At 37.2% G+C, this 17266-nt stretch overlaps 1 protein-coding gene across 2 annotated transcripts in view; it reads left to right on the top strand.

Moving 5' to 3' along the window:
- The window catches only part of zgc:66447 (SLAIN motif-containing protein-like), a 63260-nt gene extending 46485 nt beyond the window's left edge, over window positions 1-16775 (top strand). Inside the window, exons 4-9 of one of the 2 annotated variants that reach the window (XM_028815998.2) lie at window positions 924-1067; window positions 2915-3055; window positions 5797-6111; window positions 6231-6365; window positions 14240-14570; window positions 16099-16775. In XM_028815998.2, coding sequence (XP_028671831.1) covers window positions 924-1067; window positions 2915-3055; window positions 5797-6111; window positions 6231-6365; window positions 14240-14570; window positions 16099-16165 — 1133 coding nt within the window. In that variant the 3' untranslated portion in view covers window positions 16166-16775. The remainder of the gene's footprint in view (window positions 1-923; window positions 1068-2914; window positions 3056-5796; window positions 6112-6230; window positions 6366-14239; window positions 14571-16098) is intronic. The other variant, XM_028815999.2, reaches the window with a different exon arrangement.
- The last annotated feature ends 491 nt before the right edge of the window (window positions 16776-17266 follow it).

Raw genomic sequence — 17266 nt, 5'->3', positions numbered from 1 at the left:
AACCTGCAGAACAGTCTGTTGTGCTTATATTTTTCTGTTTGTGCTTCCTCCATATGCAGTGCCTTTTGTTTAATAAATATAGTTTGTGACTTCAGAGTCCGGGGTGTTTAAAAGGATGTTTTGTTCTCAAAAATTAAACAAATTCTGATAGGGGAGTGCTTATATACTGTGTTTATTGTATTATACAATATCACATGGTTTTTTTAAAGTGACTTTATAAGTGCAGTTTATGGCTTCAGTGTTTAAGAGGTTGTTACTGAAATAGACTGGGTCTTTATGTTTTGTCTCCGTGTTAGGAGTGTTACATAAAAGATGTATGTGCAGACTTTCTGAGAGAGTGCAGTAAGAACAACTGTAGAACAAGCAGGACTATATTCAGAATGAGCACTGAGCTTAACATTAACTTTCAAAATTGTGTCAGAAATTTGGTAAGATCCTAAAAATAAAGTACTAGGAGCCAGGATTATTAGTCTTTAGAAAATGTATTTTAGGATCACAATGACAACATCAACCTATGAATGATGCAGTAAAATAAGTGCTCTTCCTTTTGAATTTTCTGAAGTACTGCAGACAAAATAACCTGCTTTCACAGCATCATGAACAGACCAAGGAAACAATCTTATCATTGTGTCAAAAAATTACTTAAGTATAGAAAGTTGTGAGCAGTCTTGACCCTAGGCCATGTAGTCAAATTAATGTCAATAATTATGTTCAAAACAAGTACTTGTCAAAGATTTTTGACAATTGTTTTGTTTTTTTAATCCAGTCAAGAAAAATTTATGAACATTAAAAAGTGAGTTTGTTTTTTGTTAATAATCTATGTTTTACAAAGGAAAAAAAAACTTGTAAGATTTGAAATGAATTTTAACTAATCTATCACAGGCCTAACAATGCATGCATTTCTCCTTCTTTCCTTTTTCTAGCAACCCGTTGGAAGAGCATTTATAGCAGTTCTGCTCAATGTGTTTATAGCTCCACTTCAGAAGCAGGCTCTTCCGGCAATGCTTTAGGGTCTCCAGGGTACCTCAAATCAACTAACAAAACACTACTAACTTGTGGCAGCTCAGGTATGGCTTGGTGATTAGCAACTTATTATTAATTAGTTTAATAAAAGTGCTTAAATGTGCAGCATACTGGCTCACTGTTTAACACTGCTGCCTTATAGCTACAGGAGACTGGGTTTAAATCCTAGCACTGGTCACTTTCTGCACATTCCCTTGGTGTTTACATGGATTTTTCTTCGGGTATGCAACTTTTCCTCCTATATCCCAGAGATGTGCATGCAAGTTTACAGAATTGGAGTAAGCAAATTTAAAATGCATGAATGAAGTGAAAAAAATAGTGAACTGAAGAATAAAATAGTGACAATGCTAATATCTTGGTTTGTAAGGGGGAATTTCAGCAACATTCTGCTTTACTGAGTCTAAAGGCCTACGCATTATCTTATAAGACACTAATTGATTACCGAGTGGCTTTGCTCACAGAGTGCAAGGGGAAAAAAAATAAAATGTAGCCTATAAGTTATTAAACAGTAAAACATTAACATTTAAGAAGTAAAGATTCATTGAGCACTACTGGAGTGGTTTCGGGTAAACTACATTTTAAAGGCGCTATAACACAACAGGTAAGTAGTAGATTCCTTGTGAAAGGCTCTACATGACCACTGTGGTATAGAAATTACATTTTCTATGTGATCGTCCAAATTTTTGCCTGATAACCTTACACTACATGCTTGTGATTTACTTGTTAAAATAATTAATCATAAAAGCAACCTTGAATGTTTTGGGGTTTTAGTGACCTGAACTTACCTTAAGGGACAGTAAGTAGTTGTGCAGGGCAATTTACAAACTGAGTCCTGCTTCGATGGCACCGATTACACTCATTCGCAAAGATTTCCACTCTCCCAGGAGCTGACAGGGGACTTGAAGTGTCCCAAACAGTGCGAGAAGAGAGGACGCTGCCCGAAACTGCGAAGCTCTCAACTTGGCGGAGCAGCCCAGCATTCCGCGCCTCCCAGTGTCCACTTTGTTCTCACGACCCCTCGCAGCTGAAGGTGGTCTCGTCTTCACATTGTTTACAGCTCGGCGCAGTTAAAAAGTAGAAAGACGCAAAGCTGTTTTCCCCATCTCTTCTACTATCAAGTACTGCCAACTAAAAAAAAATTACAATAAGGCAGTTTCACTGACAGTCACGTGGACGAATAAATAAAACTTCTCTGTCAGAATGCGCCTGGCGGCGGACGGCTTAGCGCTGTAGTCCAGACAGGAGGGGTGGGAGAGGGCGACGCAGGGCGCACACAAATAACAATTTGTAAAGACGATATAAAAGTAGCGTCCACAAACGAAGTGATTAGTTCCTGTATTATAATATGTTCTGTGGTCATAGGTAATTTCCGTTTCATACGTAATTTCCATATCACGTGGTCATACGTAATTTCCATTTCAAATGCGAGAAGAATTTTATATATATATATATATATATATATATATAATATATATATTGATACATGATGGCTTCGAATTATGGTACTGTATCATCTCTACATGATTTTGTATATTGCAAGGGTAAACCTATTGTGGAAGGGTGAAAAAAAACAAAGCGCATGTTCTTGTGAGTTCTGCTATTTTCTAATAATTTAAAGACTAGAAAAGGTTTTTTTTTGTAACATTTAGGTTTAACTTTGACTGCATTTTCTGGGAAGTTTAACTGCATGAGTAATTATAATTTTATTACTTTGACTTCAGTGCATGCTAATAACTTGTCCTCAAAAAATTAAGTAAATTCAGATAGGGTAGTGCTTTATATACTGTTTATTTTAAATCCATATTATACAGTATCATATGTTGTTGTTGGGTTTTTTTTTTTTTTTAATTCTCTCCTATGTTTAATATCCTTTTTTTTTTTTTTTTTTAAGGCTACATGAGTATCCACTCTGCACTAAGTTCACAGTCTTCCATAGACAGTGAGTTAAGTACCTCAGATGACTCCATATCCATGGGTTACAAGTTACAGGACCTCACAGATGTTCAGATAATGGCCCGCTTACAGGAAGAAAGTAAGTCTGAAATCTCTTTTATTTAACTTTGAAATAATCAAATGATAAACATCAAATGTAACGATGTTTATTTTTAAGAAGTTCTGCAGGAAAAAAATTCTGATAAACTGTCATCAAATGTTACTATTTTTTTATTCATATAGTGTGAACAATTACAAGTCACTTATGTTCAATTTCAGCCAAAATGATTGCCAAAAAGCTTTAAATGTTCAAACTGATGCTGTTAAGATGCTGGGATGGATTTCTGTGAAGGTGTGTGTATCCCGTTATTGTACTTGAGAACATACCGTAGAATGTCTGTGACACTTGTCAAGCCTTTGAAGGTGTAAATGTTTATTTATAAAATGTATATACAGTTTTATATCTGAACAATATATTCGATCTCTTTTCGCTGTTCCGTTATCTAACTGATTAATTTCCATTTCTTTGCGCTACTGCAATCTTTACTATCATTTTTTTGAGACTTTCAAATTTTAGTACTTTCATTATCTCTAACCTGCTCTGCACGTGTATCACGCCAACATTTTTGAATTTTTTATGACATCCTACTTTGTCATCTACTCTTTTATTTCCTGCCCCGGGCATGGTTAATTTGTCTTGCGGGATGTGAAAGTATCTCGCTGAAAAAGTCTCTTCTCATCCCAGGAATTTTTCTCTCTATTATAACAAAAAATCCTGGGATGAGACGTGACCCAATTTCCCCTATTTCACTTTCTGATTCATCAGATTGTTTGCTAGGAGCTCTTTGAGGTCATATAAAATGCATTTTAAATGACCCAATTAAACTCCATCACACACTGGCTGTTGCTTTCGCCAACACTATAGCTGCTGCCTTTTTGGTCTATCATAATACTGTTACAAATCTGGATACCATCCTGCAAACTACGCATAGAAGGCAGCCTTTTTCAAATTGATAGTTTGCCTTGCTGCTGGTCCAGACAATTGGGTCATAGGATTAGTGGCATGATGGGCTCCAACAACCTTCTAACCACATCCCCAAGCTTCTGCCTCTGCCAGATGTCTTGAACAGGATCCATTCAGAGTCTATGTTCCTGATCATTCCCAAGATGTAGGAATGTTTTTCAGGAGTTCAACTCATACCAAGCAAAAATGTTTTTTGCTAGTTGTTCCCAACATACCTGAAGTACGTGTATGGATATCAAGTTCTCTCCAGAGTATGCTCCATCTGTTTACATAGATCATCACCAAGTGGTATTTAGCTGACAGTGCAGTCCCCGACTACCACAGAAATTCAGTAATGGGTCACCACTTGGATTCTGGTCACATGGATTGTTTCTGACAATCTTACCCCTCCAGTTATTTCTATCTTTCTCAATTTGAGTGTTGACCTCCCAGAAGAACCATAGAATCCATAGATGTTACCCATTCAAGAACTGAATCAAATGTGTCAAAAAAGAGTAAATACTGTGAATGGTAGTACAGTGGATGTTGCATTGAGACGACCCGCTAATCTACAGGTGTCCTTTTCCCTGTGTGGGTGTGTGAGAGAGAGAGAGAGCCCTTGATCAAAAAGAGTGGAGTCTGACTATATCTAGGCAGCATGTATAACTTTGTGGACAAGAAACATTACTTTGTTGATTTTTTATTTTGGCTCTGAGTTGAACATGAAGGTTTTTCACATATCTGTTATACTATCTCTAAATAATTAAATTATAATTGTAAATCCCTCTCCATTATTTTTTTTTTTTTTCGCACACTTTATTAATCCCCAGGTATGCATGATTTATAGTCACAGGAGTGCCAAATGTAGTAACGACAGATACATGGCATATTTGAGAGCATGTACAAATGCATAGACATCATGGTTTTTGCATTGTTGGTTTGTTTTCTGTTCATCACATTTAAGCATCATATAGAAAAGAGATTTAACCATAGGCGAGGGCATGGGTAAGTAACCCTAGTGATGGTTAAATACTGTCTGCAATTTGCTTGATGCGTAGCCAGTTAATGGAAATTATTTGGGTTCTCGCTTTGATTTTTGCCTCTTCAGAATTTCCTTATTGTATATAAATTACTGACCTGAGAAAATCGGCACAATAGTCTGTGAACAAGAGGATTAATATCTTTCATTGCTCAGCTACTTTTCTCCCATACTTTACTAAAATATCTTTTCCACAAACAGACAGAGATGGATATAGTACCATGCTAGTAAGTTTGTTATTAATCAAAGTTCTCTAATTCTGCACTTAATAATGAACACTAAGAAAACCTGACTGAAATGAGCAACATTTTATTGGTACCATACAGTATTTTTTTACTGGTTAAAGATAATGTAACAAGCTCAAATTTAACTTTGCCTGTACTTGTTCAGATAAAGCATGGTCTTTTCTAAACAATGCATTTCATTTTTAAATACTAACCTCTGCAATCGGGGTTTGATAGACTAACCTGTTTATTAAAACACCAACACCACTGCCTATGATACATTTCATTAAAAAACATTTTACTGAACAGGTAACTATACAAGTCATTAACACTGACACTTCAAAATTGAAAATAAAAATGTTGCAATATTCTTAAGTAAGCATTTCCTGAAACTATACTGGCTCTAAATATATTTTATCCAAATGCAGTAACCAGCTGCCAAAGAGTCTGCATGCAGTTTATTTGCTTCCAGATATTGATCCACGGAAAAAATGTTAATGTAACCCTAATTAATCAAAAGAGGCTACAAATACATGAATTATTTGAAAATTTCTCTATTTTTTTCATGAACTCAGGTCTAAGGCAAGATTATGCTTCCAGTTCAGCATCCGTGTCTCGACGCAGCTCTAGTGCATCTCTGCATTCTCTGCGCAGAGGGACTTATAGTGACCAGGAATTTGACACCTACAGTCTAGAAGATGAGGAAGATGATTGTTCTTTTTCGCTCCGCAGCGCACATCGCTATTCCCCTTCTCCACTGAGCTCACCACGCTGCCAATCGCCTAGTTCAGTTGTGGAGTACAGCAGAGTTGTGGCTTCACGTGTACGGCCACCTCGTCGTTCTTTTCAGGGTCCTGTTCCTGAACTTGTCAAATTTACAAAGAGTGAAGGTAGGAAATATACAAAAGTGGATATCGTCTGAAAATGTACATGAGCTTTCATAACTGTTACTCAAGTACAAGATTATGATCTGGCTGAAAATTTTGCTGTTTATTTCCTTATGTTTTAGATGACATGAGACGTAGCATGCCTAATCTTGCAAGGACCAGCTTGCGCTCTCTAGAGGCAGTAAGGAACAGTCGAAGTATGGAGTCTAATCTTCAAGGACCTAGTAATCGCATATCCCGTTTGCATTCCTCTACAGGTTTGTATTAATTGATAATTATGAAAAGATGCTATGGTTTTGTTTTTTTTTTTTTTTTTTTTAAAAAAAAAGGTTTTGAACATAAATTAATAGATTGCAAGAGAATTTAAAATAACTTTCAACATACTAGCAATATTTGTGTTCTAGGCCAAAAATAATGAAAGTGCTGAAAAAAATTTTATTACTGGTTTTGATGCTGCTTTATGGTTAATTTATCACATCCTTTAATAAGATATATAATCCAGGAAAATTTGAAACACAGCTAAAAAGATGGATACAATTGTATGTTGTTTCTGGATCATTTAAATTACTAAGTTTTAAACAATACCTGCACTAATGAAAGCTACCATACCATTTACCGTATTTTTTGCACCATAAGACGCACCTGACCATTAGACGCACTTAGGTTTAGAAGAGGAAAACAAGAAAAAAAATATTCTGAACCAAATGGTGCACTAATATGTTTAATAAAATATAGCAGAATAATATTTCAACCAAGTAAATTCAACAGCGGTATTAAGAAACATCATCACTGTCATTAACAAATAAGGAGAGACTTTAAGGTTCAAGCACTCTTCTAGTTTTATGGAAACCCCAAGAACTCTACATCGCTAGTGTCAGAATTTATGAAGCTCAGTTGCTCACAAACACTTTGCAGGAACACGTACCTATCATCACGCGGCATAACCTGTCCAAAGCCACCAGGGGACAAAGCACGTTTGGACCAATGCTCCCTGAAGTTATATCGCCAGTCTAGTCCCATCTATATTTGTAATACCACAAAGCCCTTCATCTCGTGTTTTGTTGTGGGTTTCCAGTTTGAAAAACGAGAATGCGGTGCAAGCATAGCCTCGATTCAAAAAATTGGTCTGCATACCTGTTTGTCTCGTCTAACAGTAGCTGAAAGGCAGCTTCAGGAAAGGACAGCCTGAAGTAGTCCAGCGGCTGGTAATCTGTCGAGTCCAACAGCAAGCCATACTGTCTTGTGAAGTCCGGTAGCCAGTTTGGCTCCCACGGATCAATGTCTAGGTATTCCTCCCACACAAACCTTGCCATAGGTGCATTGGCTGCACGAATATGCTCAGCTGGGGCGGTATCGGCTGGTGTCCCGATCAGCTGATGCCAGTTCCTCACTCTCTTGTTCGATCTCCTGATCACTCTCAACAAAATCAGATTCTGAAAAATCAGAGTCCAACTCAGTGATAATGCGCAAAACATCATCTGCTGAGTATTTTGTTTTCTGCACTCGCTTCACTCCCTCATGAGATGTAGATGCCATCTTGCCTTTGTGTATATTTGTTTACATTTCACAACTCACGCACACACAAGGATTAGATGTCAAGTCAATGAGTCTAACATTCCTCCAAGCACAGAGGGAATGCCTGTAACATAACAGTGAGTTTTGTCGCCCTCTACCACTGGATTTCGACTTTTGTCAGGTAATACACATCATGGTCTGTGACGCAATATTCGCTCCATAAGACGCACAGACATTTCCAACTTTCTTTTGGGGGGAAAAAAAGTGCGTCTTATGGTGCGAAAAATACGGTATATGCTCACTAATTCTTAGTGATGAGAGAAGTAACATCAAAAATGAAATCTTAGAAGGTTCTGCATCTGCCTGTGAAAATTAAGTCATATTTTATGAGGTCACACCAAACATTAACATTTACTTTACAGTATACAGTCATATGAAAAATTTTGGGAACCCCTCTTAATTCTTTGGATTTTTGTTTATCATTTGCTTAACTTTCAAAGTAGCAACTTCCTTTTAATATATGACATGCCTTATGGAAACAGTAGTGTTTCAGCAGTGACATTAAGTTGATTGGATTAACAGAGAATATGCAATATGCATCATAACAGAATTAGACAGGTGTATAAATTTGGACACCCCGACAGAGATATTACATCAATACTTAGTTGAGCCTCCTTTCGCAAATATAACAGCCTCTAGATGCCTCCTATAGCCTTTTGAGTGTCTCGATTCTGGATGGAGGTTAAATTTGATGGCTGCCGAGCATGGACAGCCTGCTTCAAATCATCCCATAGATTTTCGATGATATTCAAGTCAGAGGACTGTGACAGCCATTGCAGAACATTGTACTTCTCCCTCTGCATGAATGCCTTTGTAGATTTTGAACTGTGTTTTGGGTTATTGTCTTGTTGGAATATCCAACCCCTGCGTAACTTTGGGGTGGAGTGGTGGCTCTGAGGCTAAGGATCTGCGCTGGTATCCCAAAGGTTGCCGGTTCGAATCCCCGTCACTACCAAAAGAGATCCTACTCTGCTGGGCCCTTGAGCAAGACCCTTAACCTGTAATTGCTCCAGGGGCGCTGTACAATGGCTGACCCTGCGCTCTGACCCCAAGGGGTATGCGAAAACTAACAAATTCCTAATACGAGAAATCGTATAAGGCGAAATAAAGAACAAAGACAAAAAAAGAAAAAAAAAAACTTCAACTTTGTGACTGATGCTTGAACATTATCCTGAAGATTTTGTTGATATTGGGTTGAATTCATCCGACCCTCAACTTTAACAAGGGCCCCAGTCCCTGAACTAGCCACACAGCATGATGGAACCTCCACCAAATGTGACAGTAGGTAGCAGGTGTTTTTCTTGGAATGTGGTGTTCTTCTTCCGCCATGCAAAGCGCTTTTTGTTATGACCAAATAACTCAATTTTTGTCTCATCAGTCCAAAGCACTTTATCTGGCTTGTCTTAATGAGCATTTGCATACAACAAGCGACTCTGTTTGTGGCGTGAGTGCAGAAAGAGCTTCTTTCTCATCACCCTGCCATACAGATGTTCTTTGTGCAAATTGCACTGAATTGTAGAACAATGTACAGATACACCATCTGCAGCAAGATGTTCTTGTAGGTCTTTGGAGGTGATCTGTCGGTTGTCTGTAACCATTCTCAGAATCCTGCGCATATTCTGCTCCTGTATTTTTCTTGGCCTGCCTCGGTTTAACAGCAACTGTGCCTGTGGCCTTCCATTTCCTGATTACATTCCTTAAAGTTGAAACTGACAGTTTAAACCTCTGAAATAGCTTGTTGTATCCTTCCCCTAAACCAGGGGTGTCGAACTCCAGTCCTGGAGGGCCGCAGTGGCTGCAGGTTTTCCTTCTAACTATCTTCTTAATTAGTGACCAGTTTTTGCTGCTAATTATTTATTTTAATTAACTTGACTCAGGCCCCTTAGTCGTTTCTTTTTCCTTAATTACCGGCCAAACAATGAGAGACAAAACAAGTGGCCACATGACCAGCTTACCTGTGCCCATCTCACAGAATCTGAAAATAGAGAAAGGTGGAGGTCTCAGTAAGGCTGATCTCTCAGGTCATCAAAACATCTTGATGATGGTGTTAGAAAAAAACAATCATCAGTTTTGGAAATTTCTGCTGTGTCAGAATTAATAATTGCATAACGTGTTTAATTAACAGCAAGCATTGGCTTCTCATTAAGAAACTGGTTGTAGTTTGAAGCCCCAGGTTAAGCTGGTCATCTGTTGGCCCGTTTCACGTCTCGTTTCTGTTTGGCTGCCATTTAATGAAGAAACAAATCAATTCAGAGGGCTGAATCTTTCTAACAGGGCTATTAAAATGAAGGGAAAAAGTGAATTAGCACTGGTCCCGGATTAGGAAAAGGGTTAGAATGAAAACCTGTAGCCACTGTGGCCCTCCAGGCCTGGAGTTCAACACCTGTGCCCTAAACCATGATACTGAACAATCTTTGTTTTCAGATCTTTTGAGAGTTGCTTTGAGGATCCCATGCTGTCACTCTTCAGAGGAGAATCAAAAGGAAGTGCAACTTGCAGTTCACCACCTTAAATACCTTTTCTCATGATTGGACACACCTGTCTATGAAGTTTTGGTCTTGCAAGTAATCAGTATTGAGCAGTGACATGCATTCAAATCAGCAAAATTACAAGGGTACCAAAATTTTTGCACAGCCAGTTATTCACATTTGATTTAATTTCATCCAACTAAGTACTGCTTCACTAAAAATCTTTGTTCGGAAAACACCCCAGTACTCAGATGTTCCTAGGAAATTAAAGACATTCCACGGTTATCTTTTTTGTTGAAAATAGAGTAAATTATTATGCAGGCTGAGAGGGGTTCCCAGACTTTTTCATATGGCTGTAATAAAGAAAACTGCTAATAGCTCAGTCATGTTTACATATCTTTTGTCTTATTTCCTGATGTATGAATTTTTGACACCGGCCTAGAAGTCTGAAGATCTGTTTCTGGCAGAACTCCAGCCATGCACTGAATTGCCTGGTGCCATTTTTCAGTCACTTTTTACATTTTTTTCAGATTGCCATGTGTTCATTCTCTCTTATGAACTTGTTGATTGTTTTGTACTGACTTCATGAAGAAAAAATATCTGTGAATGACCACTATATGGTTGATCAGTGATGTTTGTAGTCTGGTCTTTAAATTTCTTTATTCTTCTTTCAGCATTGCTAGTGCTGTGTAGATGTTTACATTCAATTATTTGTAAATATCAGTAATAGAAAGTACCTTTTATCGGCAAATTTTGTCTCGCTCAACTATGAACGCATGACTTAAGCCAGTTGCATGTTTTGTTTTTCTTTTTTTTCCCCTGTTACAATTTTTTGCTTGTTACATTTCAGCTTATTCCAATTTTGTCAGACATTTCTAGGTAATTTAATACCATGTTACATGTATTTTGGGTGCTTGATGCAATAGATTTTTAATACTGTACATCTTTTCTCTTTGCCATTGTATCCAACAAGGTAAAAAAGTGCTCCCAAACAGGAGATGTGCATGATGGTGATTTGTGTTATTCAATCTCAGACTTGTTCTTCCCACTTGTGTTTTTCAAACTGCTGGACTAGTCAGTGCTGCCTGTACTTTCCTAAATACGTCATTTTTAGGTTTCTTCTAACCTTAAACAATGTCATTCAGTGCAATATGATGGACCGGACATGAAAGCAGTACAAATTTGAAAGATGGCATGTGTAAAACTTAAACAGCAGCAAATTGTTGTGTACAGGAAAGGTACAAATACAAAATGAAAAAAGATGCTGGTTACTAGAAAGAACTGTCACTGATGCTGGAGTATAATTTTGAAAAGGCACACAGACTGGGAAAGGTCTCTTAACTATATTGATATTTAAAATGTTTGGATATTTATTGATTTGTGTTTTGCACAATTGTCACTATATTCTCATATTTCTTTGATAGTATAAGAAATTAATCACATTGCGTGGCATTTTTGTAGGATACTACTTTGATTTTTATCATAATACTGAGAAGCATCACTTCCAAACTTCAACTTAAATGCTGCAGTTTTAGCTAAACAAAAAAGATACATGAACATCAACAATATATTGAATTCTGTGTGCATGTGCACTGGGATAGGCATTTCCTTTGTGCAGTTATGTATATTAAAACTATTCCAACACCACCAGGTCGATTTAAATTAAATCCAACAAAGATATAGAGGTCTATATCCATTCATCTGTTTTCTGGAGAATGGAAAAGAAAAGCAAGGCAGTCAGAATCCTTGAACTGATCAAAGTCTCACGTATTTAACTGTGCTCTGTTATACTTGATCAGTGTAAAGTTGCTAAGCTTGTGGGAGGAAACCAGTCTCCAGGATAAACTAAAGCGGTTCTATGTGAACTCTTCACAGAGAGGATTCACACTACTACCTGAATGTGTGTGTGAGAGTGAGAGTGAGAGTGTCCAAGGCAGAATTCAGACTTGGGTCCTGCCACACTCACAGATGGGGAACGACTGTCTTAGCCAGCTAAGCCTAAGAGAAGTCTATTAGTTTTAGTAACTTTTTTTGCTTACGAGTGTTCATAATGTAGTAAGCACACTTCACTTGAATATCGTCACACACAGTATGTAATAGAACTCCTGTTTAAAATGTATTTCCAGTTTAAGTAGCCACAGCACAGCAATTTCAGTCTCTCCACAAATTGCCAATTTGCTCCCACTCCATATTTGTAGGTGTATTCACTTTCAAGGGTTATCGAACAATGCAAATAAATACATACCAACTTTTCCCCCTGTTTTACTGAATGATGGCGGCTGGTGAGTGTTAACCATAATGACAGCAATTGAACATTCAAGGAAAAAGAAACATCACATGGCAAAGTGACCATAATGGATTAGAGAAAACATATTTGCCATTTACAGTCATTGTGCTACTCCACATTTAGTATATTTCAAAGTGAAATTAAATGTTTTTGAAATATATACAGTACTGTGCAAAAGTTTTAGGCAGGTGTGAAAAAATGCTGTAAACAAAGAATGCTTTCAAAAATGAAAGTGTTAATCATTTATTTTCATCAATCAACAAAATGCAGTGAATGAACAAAAGAGAAATCTAAATCAAATCAATATTTGGTGTGACCACTCTTTGCCTTCAAAACAGCATCAATTCTTCTAGGTACACTTGCACACAGTTTTTGAAGGAACTCGGCTGGTAGGGTGTTCCTGACATCTTGGAGAACTAACCACAGATCTTCTATGGATGTAGGCTTCCTCACATCCTTCTGTCTCTTCATGTAATCCCAGACACACTCGATGATGTTGAGATCAGGGCTCTGTGGGGGCCATACCATCACTTCCAGGACTTTTTGTTCTTCTTTACGCTGAAGATAGTTCTTAATGACTTTGGCTGTATGTTTGGGGTCATTGTCCTGCTGCAGAATAAATTTGGGGCCAATCGTACAGCTCCCTGATGGTACTGCATGATGGATAAGTATCTGCCTATATTTCTCAGCATTGAGAGCACCATTAATCCTGACCAAATCTCCGACTCCATTTGCAGAAATGCAGCCCCAAATGTTCAAGGAACCTCCACCATGCTTCACTGTTGCCTGCAGACACTCATTATTGTACCGCTCTCCAGCCCTTCGATGAACAAACTGCCTTCTGCTACAGCCAAATATTTCAGGTTTTGATTCATCAGTCTAGAGCACCTGCTGCCATTTTTCTGCACCCCGGTTCCTATGTTTTCGTGCATACTTGAGTCACTTGGCCTTGTTTCCACGTCGGAGGTATGGCTTTTTGGCTGCAACTCTTCCATGAAGACCACTTCTGGCCAGACTTCTCCAGACAGTAGATGTACGTGGGTCCCACTGGTTTCTGCCAGTTCTGAGCTGATGGCACTGCTGGACATCTTCTGATTTAGAAGGGTAATAAGCTTGATGTGTCTTTCATCTGCTGCACTAAGTTTCCTTGGCCGACCACTGCGTCTACGATCCTCAATGTTGCCCGTTTCTTTGTGCTTCTTCAAAAGAGCTTGAACAGCACATCTTGAAACCCCAGTCTGCTTTGAAATCTTTGTCTGGGAGAGACCTTGCTGATGCAATACAACTACCTTGTGTCTTGTTGCTGTGCTCAATCTTGCCATGACATGAAACTGTCTTCCACAACCTCACCTTGGTAGCAGAGTTTGGCTGTTCCTCACCCAGTTTTAAGCCTCCTACACAGCTGTTTCTGTTTCAGTTAATGACTGTGTTTCAGCCTATGTGTGACATTGATGATCATTAGCACCTGTTTGGTATCATTGGTTGATCATACACCTGACTATAATCCTACAAAATCCCTGACTTTGTGCAAGTGTACCTATAAGAATTGATGCTGGTTTGAAGGCAAAATGTAGTAACACCAAATATTGATTTTGATTTAGATTTTTCTTTTGTTCGCTCACTTTGCAATTTGTAAATTGATAACAATAAACAATCATTTATATTTCTGAAAGCATTCTTTGTTTACAGCATTTTTTCACACCTGCCTAAAACTTTTGCACAGTACTGTATATAAACTGTCCATATTACAGTATTGTTTTTACTTACATTCTTATTTTGGGTCCTTTTCTCCTAATCGTAGGTCTTCCGTCTACTAAATTGTCTAATCATTCTGGGAATGCTCAGTCTCCACTGTCAGTCCGTGTACCTGTCAAAGCTCTTGGGCCTACTGCATCAATGGGAGCATCAAGACAGCCTCCAAAAGCAACAGGTGCTTTTGGAACATCAAATGGCAGTATTCGCAGAGTCCAGTCCCCTACTTACTCTGGTTCAGGTTCTTCCAGTGGTGGAGTTTCCTCAAGTAGCAGAGGAGCTGCGGGATTTGCAGGGAAACACACTCCTAGTCGAAGTCGCACTTCTTTTGGCGCTCCTTCAGCGTTACCCAGGAGCAGAGTGTCACAGCCCTCCAGAAGGTATTTTTTTTTCTTTTGACTTTATTTATGTTTGTTTACTTTATCCCAACAGGAGTGTGTTCTTGGGTACATTTTACCTTTTTAAGACATAAGCATACCATTGGTCAATTTGCAAACATAAATTATATGTATTATACAGAATAAGAGCAGTAAAACCCTGATAGAAGTGTGGGGGGAAAATGCACCAGCAGGGAGATGAAACAGAGACTTTGATTTTTCAGATGAGCCTTTATTTCAAAGTAGGTTATTTGGTTTTAGGATGGGTGTTTCTGTAATGCAGCAACCATTAGCTGGCACAGATAATATTGACTGCGGTGGGCTGGCGCCCTGCCCAGGGTTTGTTTCCTGCCTTGCGCCCTGTGTTGCCTGGGATTGGCTCCAGCAGACCCCCATGACCCTGTAGTTAGGATATAGCAGGTTGGATAATGGATGGATGGAGATAATGTTGATATGTTCCTCCTTTCTGAAACAGTACAATTAAGAATTCTGACTGCAGTATGTAATAATTTTTCTGTGCCTAGTGTTTTATGGAATGTTTAGTTGATCTTCTCCTACTTGCTGGACCTTGCATCTACCAAAAAAATAAAATAATATAAAGTACAATTTTATTAAACATGTTTCTTCTCAGTATATCTATATGCAGACATTTAGAAATCATCTTGTTTCTCTGAACCTTTTGAAGCTAATGGTGATGTAAGTCAAACACGATTACCTCTTGACAAGTGAACAAACATAGACTGTCGGGAACTATATGAGGTCATTGTTTCAATTTAAAAAAAGTAGTAACTTTACACAATTTTATTAATTTTCTGATATGGTACATATTAATAAAGTTATTTATTTTCAAAATGTTTAAAAACTGGATTTTTTTAATTAATGCTTGTGAAGCAGGTACAAACATTTTTAACGTTGTATGTAATAACTTGAATAAATTTGTCTTTGGTTCCTTGACCGTTGGCCCATCTACTAATATTTACTCATACTTATAAATTATGTATTATAGAAATGTTTCAAATAATCCAACACAGAGTAATAATTTCCAGATAGTTCAATGTTAAAGTTTAAGTTGTTGAAGTTTAGATTTAACTAGATTCAGCCTTCTCATATCTATATTTAAAGTTAGTGTCATTATTTTATTAGATGTTTACACTCCGTTTCAGATTTTAAAATGAATGTAAATGATTTATAGTTGTAGTTCTGTAATATAAATGTATTTTTAATCCCTTTTAATATGAATGCTTATTTTGTGGTTTCCATAAATTACACAATTTATATTATTTTGGGAACTCTTTACTTAGTTCTAGGGCTAATGTGTTTGATGGCCTCCTTCTCCCATACTTGAAAATCACTTCCTGTGTTACTGATGTGGTTTAGCATTGTGATGTTTGTGTATATGCTTGTCTGTTCATGCTGCTCTGTTTTTAGATTTTAGATGTTCAATATTCTGTTTTTTAGAGTGTTTCTCTTTGAGGTTTATTTTAGCTAATGTATTACAGACTCAAAACATATCTTTTTATTCTGATGACAGATCTATTGGATTAACAAAAACCTGTAGCCCTGTTACTGATGAATCTTGGAAAGACGGATGTTACTAAAACCCCATGAAGCATGGAAATGAAAATTTTCAGTCTCCTAATCACAGCAGACCCAGCTGGCTGGGCAGCAACAAATTTTTCAATGCATGTGTACATTGTTTTGTCTTGACCTGGTCATTTTCCAAACAGAGACTTTTCCTCTGATTTTTTTTTTCTCTTTTTTTATATACTTTATTACTTCTTTGGGCTGTTGAAATCAGCACTTTTATTTGTAATACAGATATGAAAACATACTCAATTTAGAATTAATTTTTGTAATAGGCTAAAATTTGCAGTTTTTCCAATTTTGATAAAATGTATATTTTACCCTAAAAGATAAACCATTCCTTGATGTAGTTGTGAAATGTTTACAGTTTTTATTTTATTTATTTTGTTGTGATGCCAAGCTAATAGATGCAATGTACTTTTTTCAATGGAGATCTACAGTAGTCTTCTAAATGTAAATAAGTCTTTTCTTTTACTGCTGGAAAAAGAATGTGAAAAAGTGACATTTTTTTCAATTTTTATGTTATTTTTTTATCTGGCACAGTTTTCTATCTTAATTGTTTCTGTATAGATGTGAGATGTACTTTCATCCCTCTAAGTTGAATTATAATAACATTCTGTTGCATTTTTGTGTTTGTTTATTTTCATATTTTGTAATACAACTATTTAAAACTATTTATCAAGTTAGATGTTAATAGCTGCTTCAACAGCTGTCCTCGTCCTGTTTGTGTTTTCCCATCACACTTATAGTAGCATAAAAGGGTATAAACACCATCAGAGGTACCATTTACTTCAACACATGTCCACTGGTTTTCAAGTCTAGAGCTATGGACCTCCTTGGCTGCAGGTTTTTATTCCAAAAACATCTGCAATCAGTGCATCTTTCATACTTTCAATTGATCTCATTGTTTAGTCATTTGCCTTGTAGACATTTCTAGAAAATTTTTTTTGTATTATTTGCCATAGTTTTAAAAATGTCTTTTATTCTTTTTAATGTAACCTTTTCTGTTGCTTCCGCCATTAATTATATCCAAATGCCAATGAGTAGTATTGAGTCGTGCATGCAGCAGATTTAAAGAATGGGAGTCTTCCCTTGCCTACACATTAAAATGTTTC

This window comes from Erpetoichthys calabaricus, chromosome 12, assembly GCF_900747795.2.
Source record: "Erpetoichthys calabaricus chromosome 12, fErpCal1.3, whole genome shotgun sequence".
Classification (NCBI taxonomy): domain Eukaryota; kingdom Metazoa; phylum Chordata; class Cladistia; order Polypteriformes; family Polypteridae; genus Erpetoichthys; species Erpetoichthys calabaricus.
Note: the sequence above shows the minus strand (reverse complement) of the source record. Positions and strands in the feature narration are given on the sequence as shown.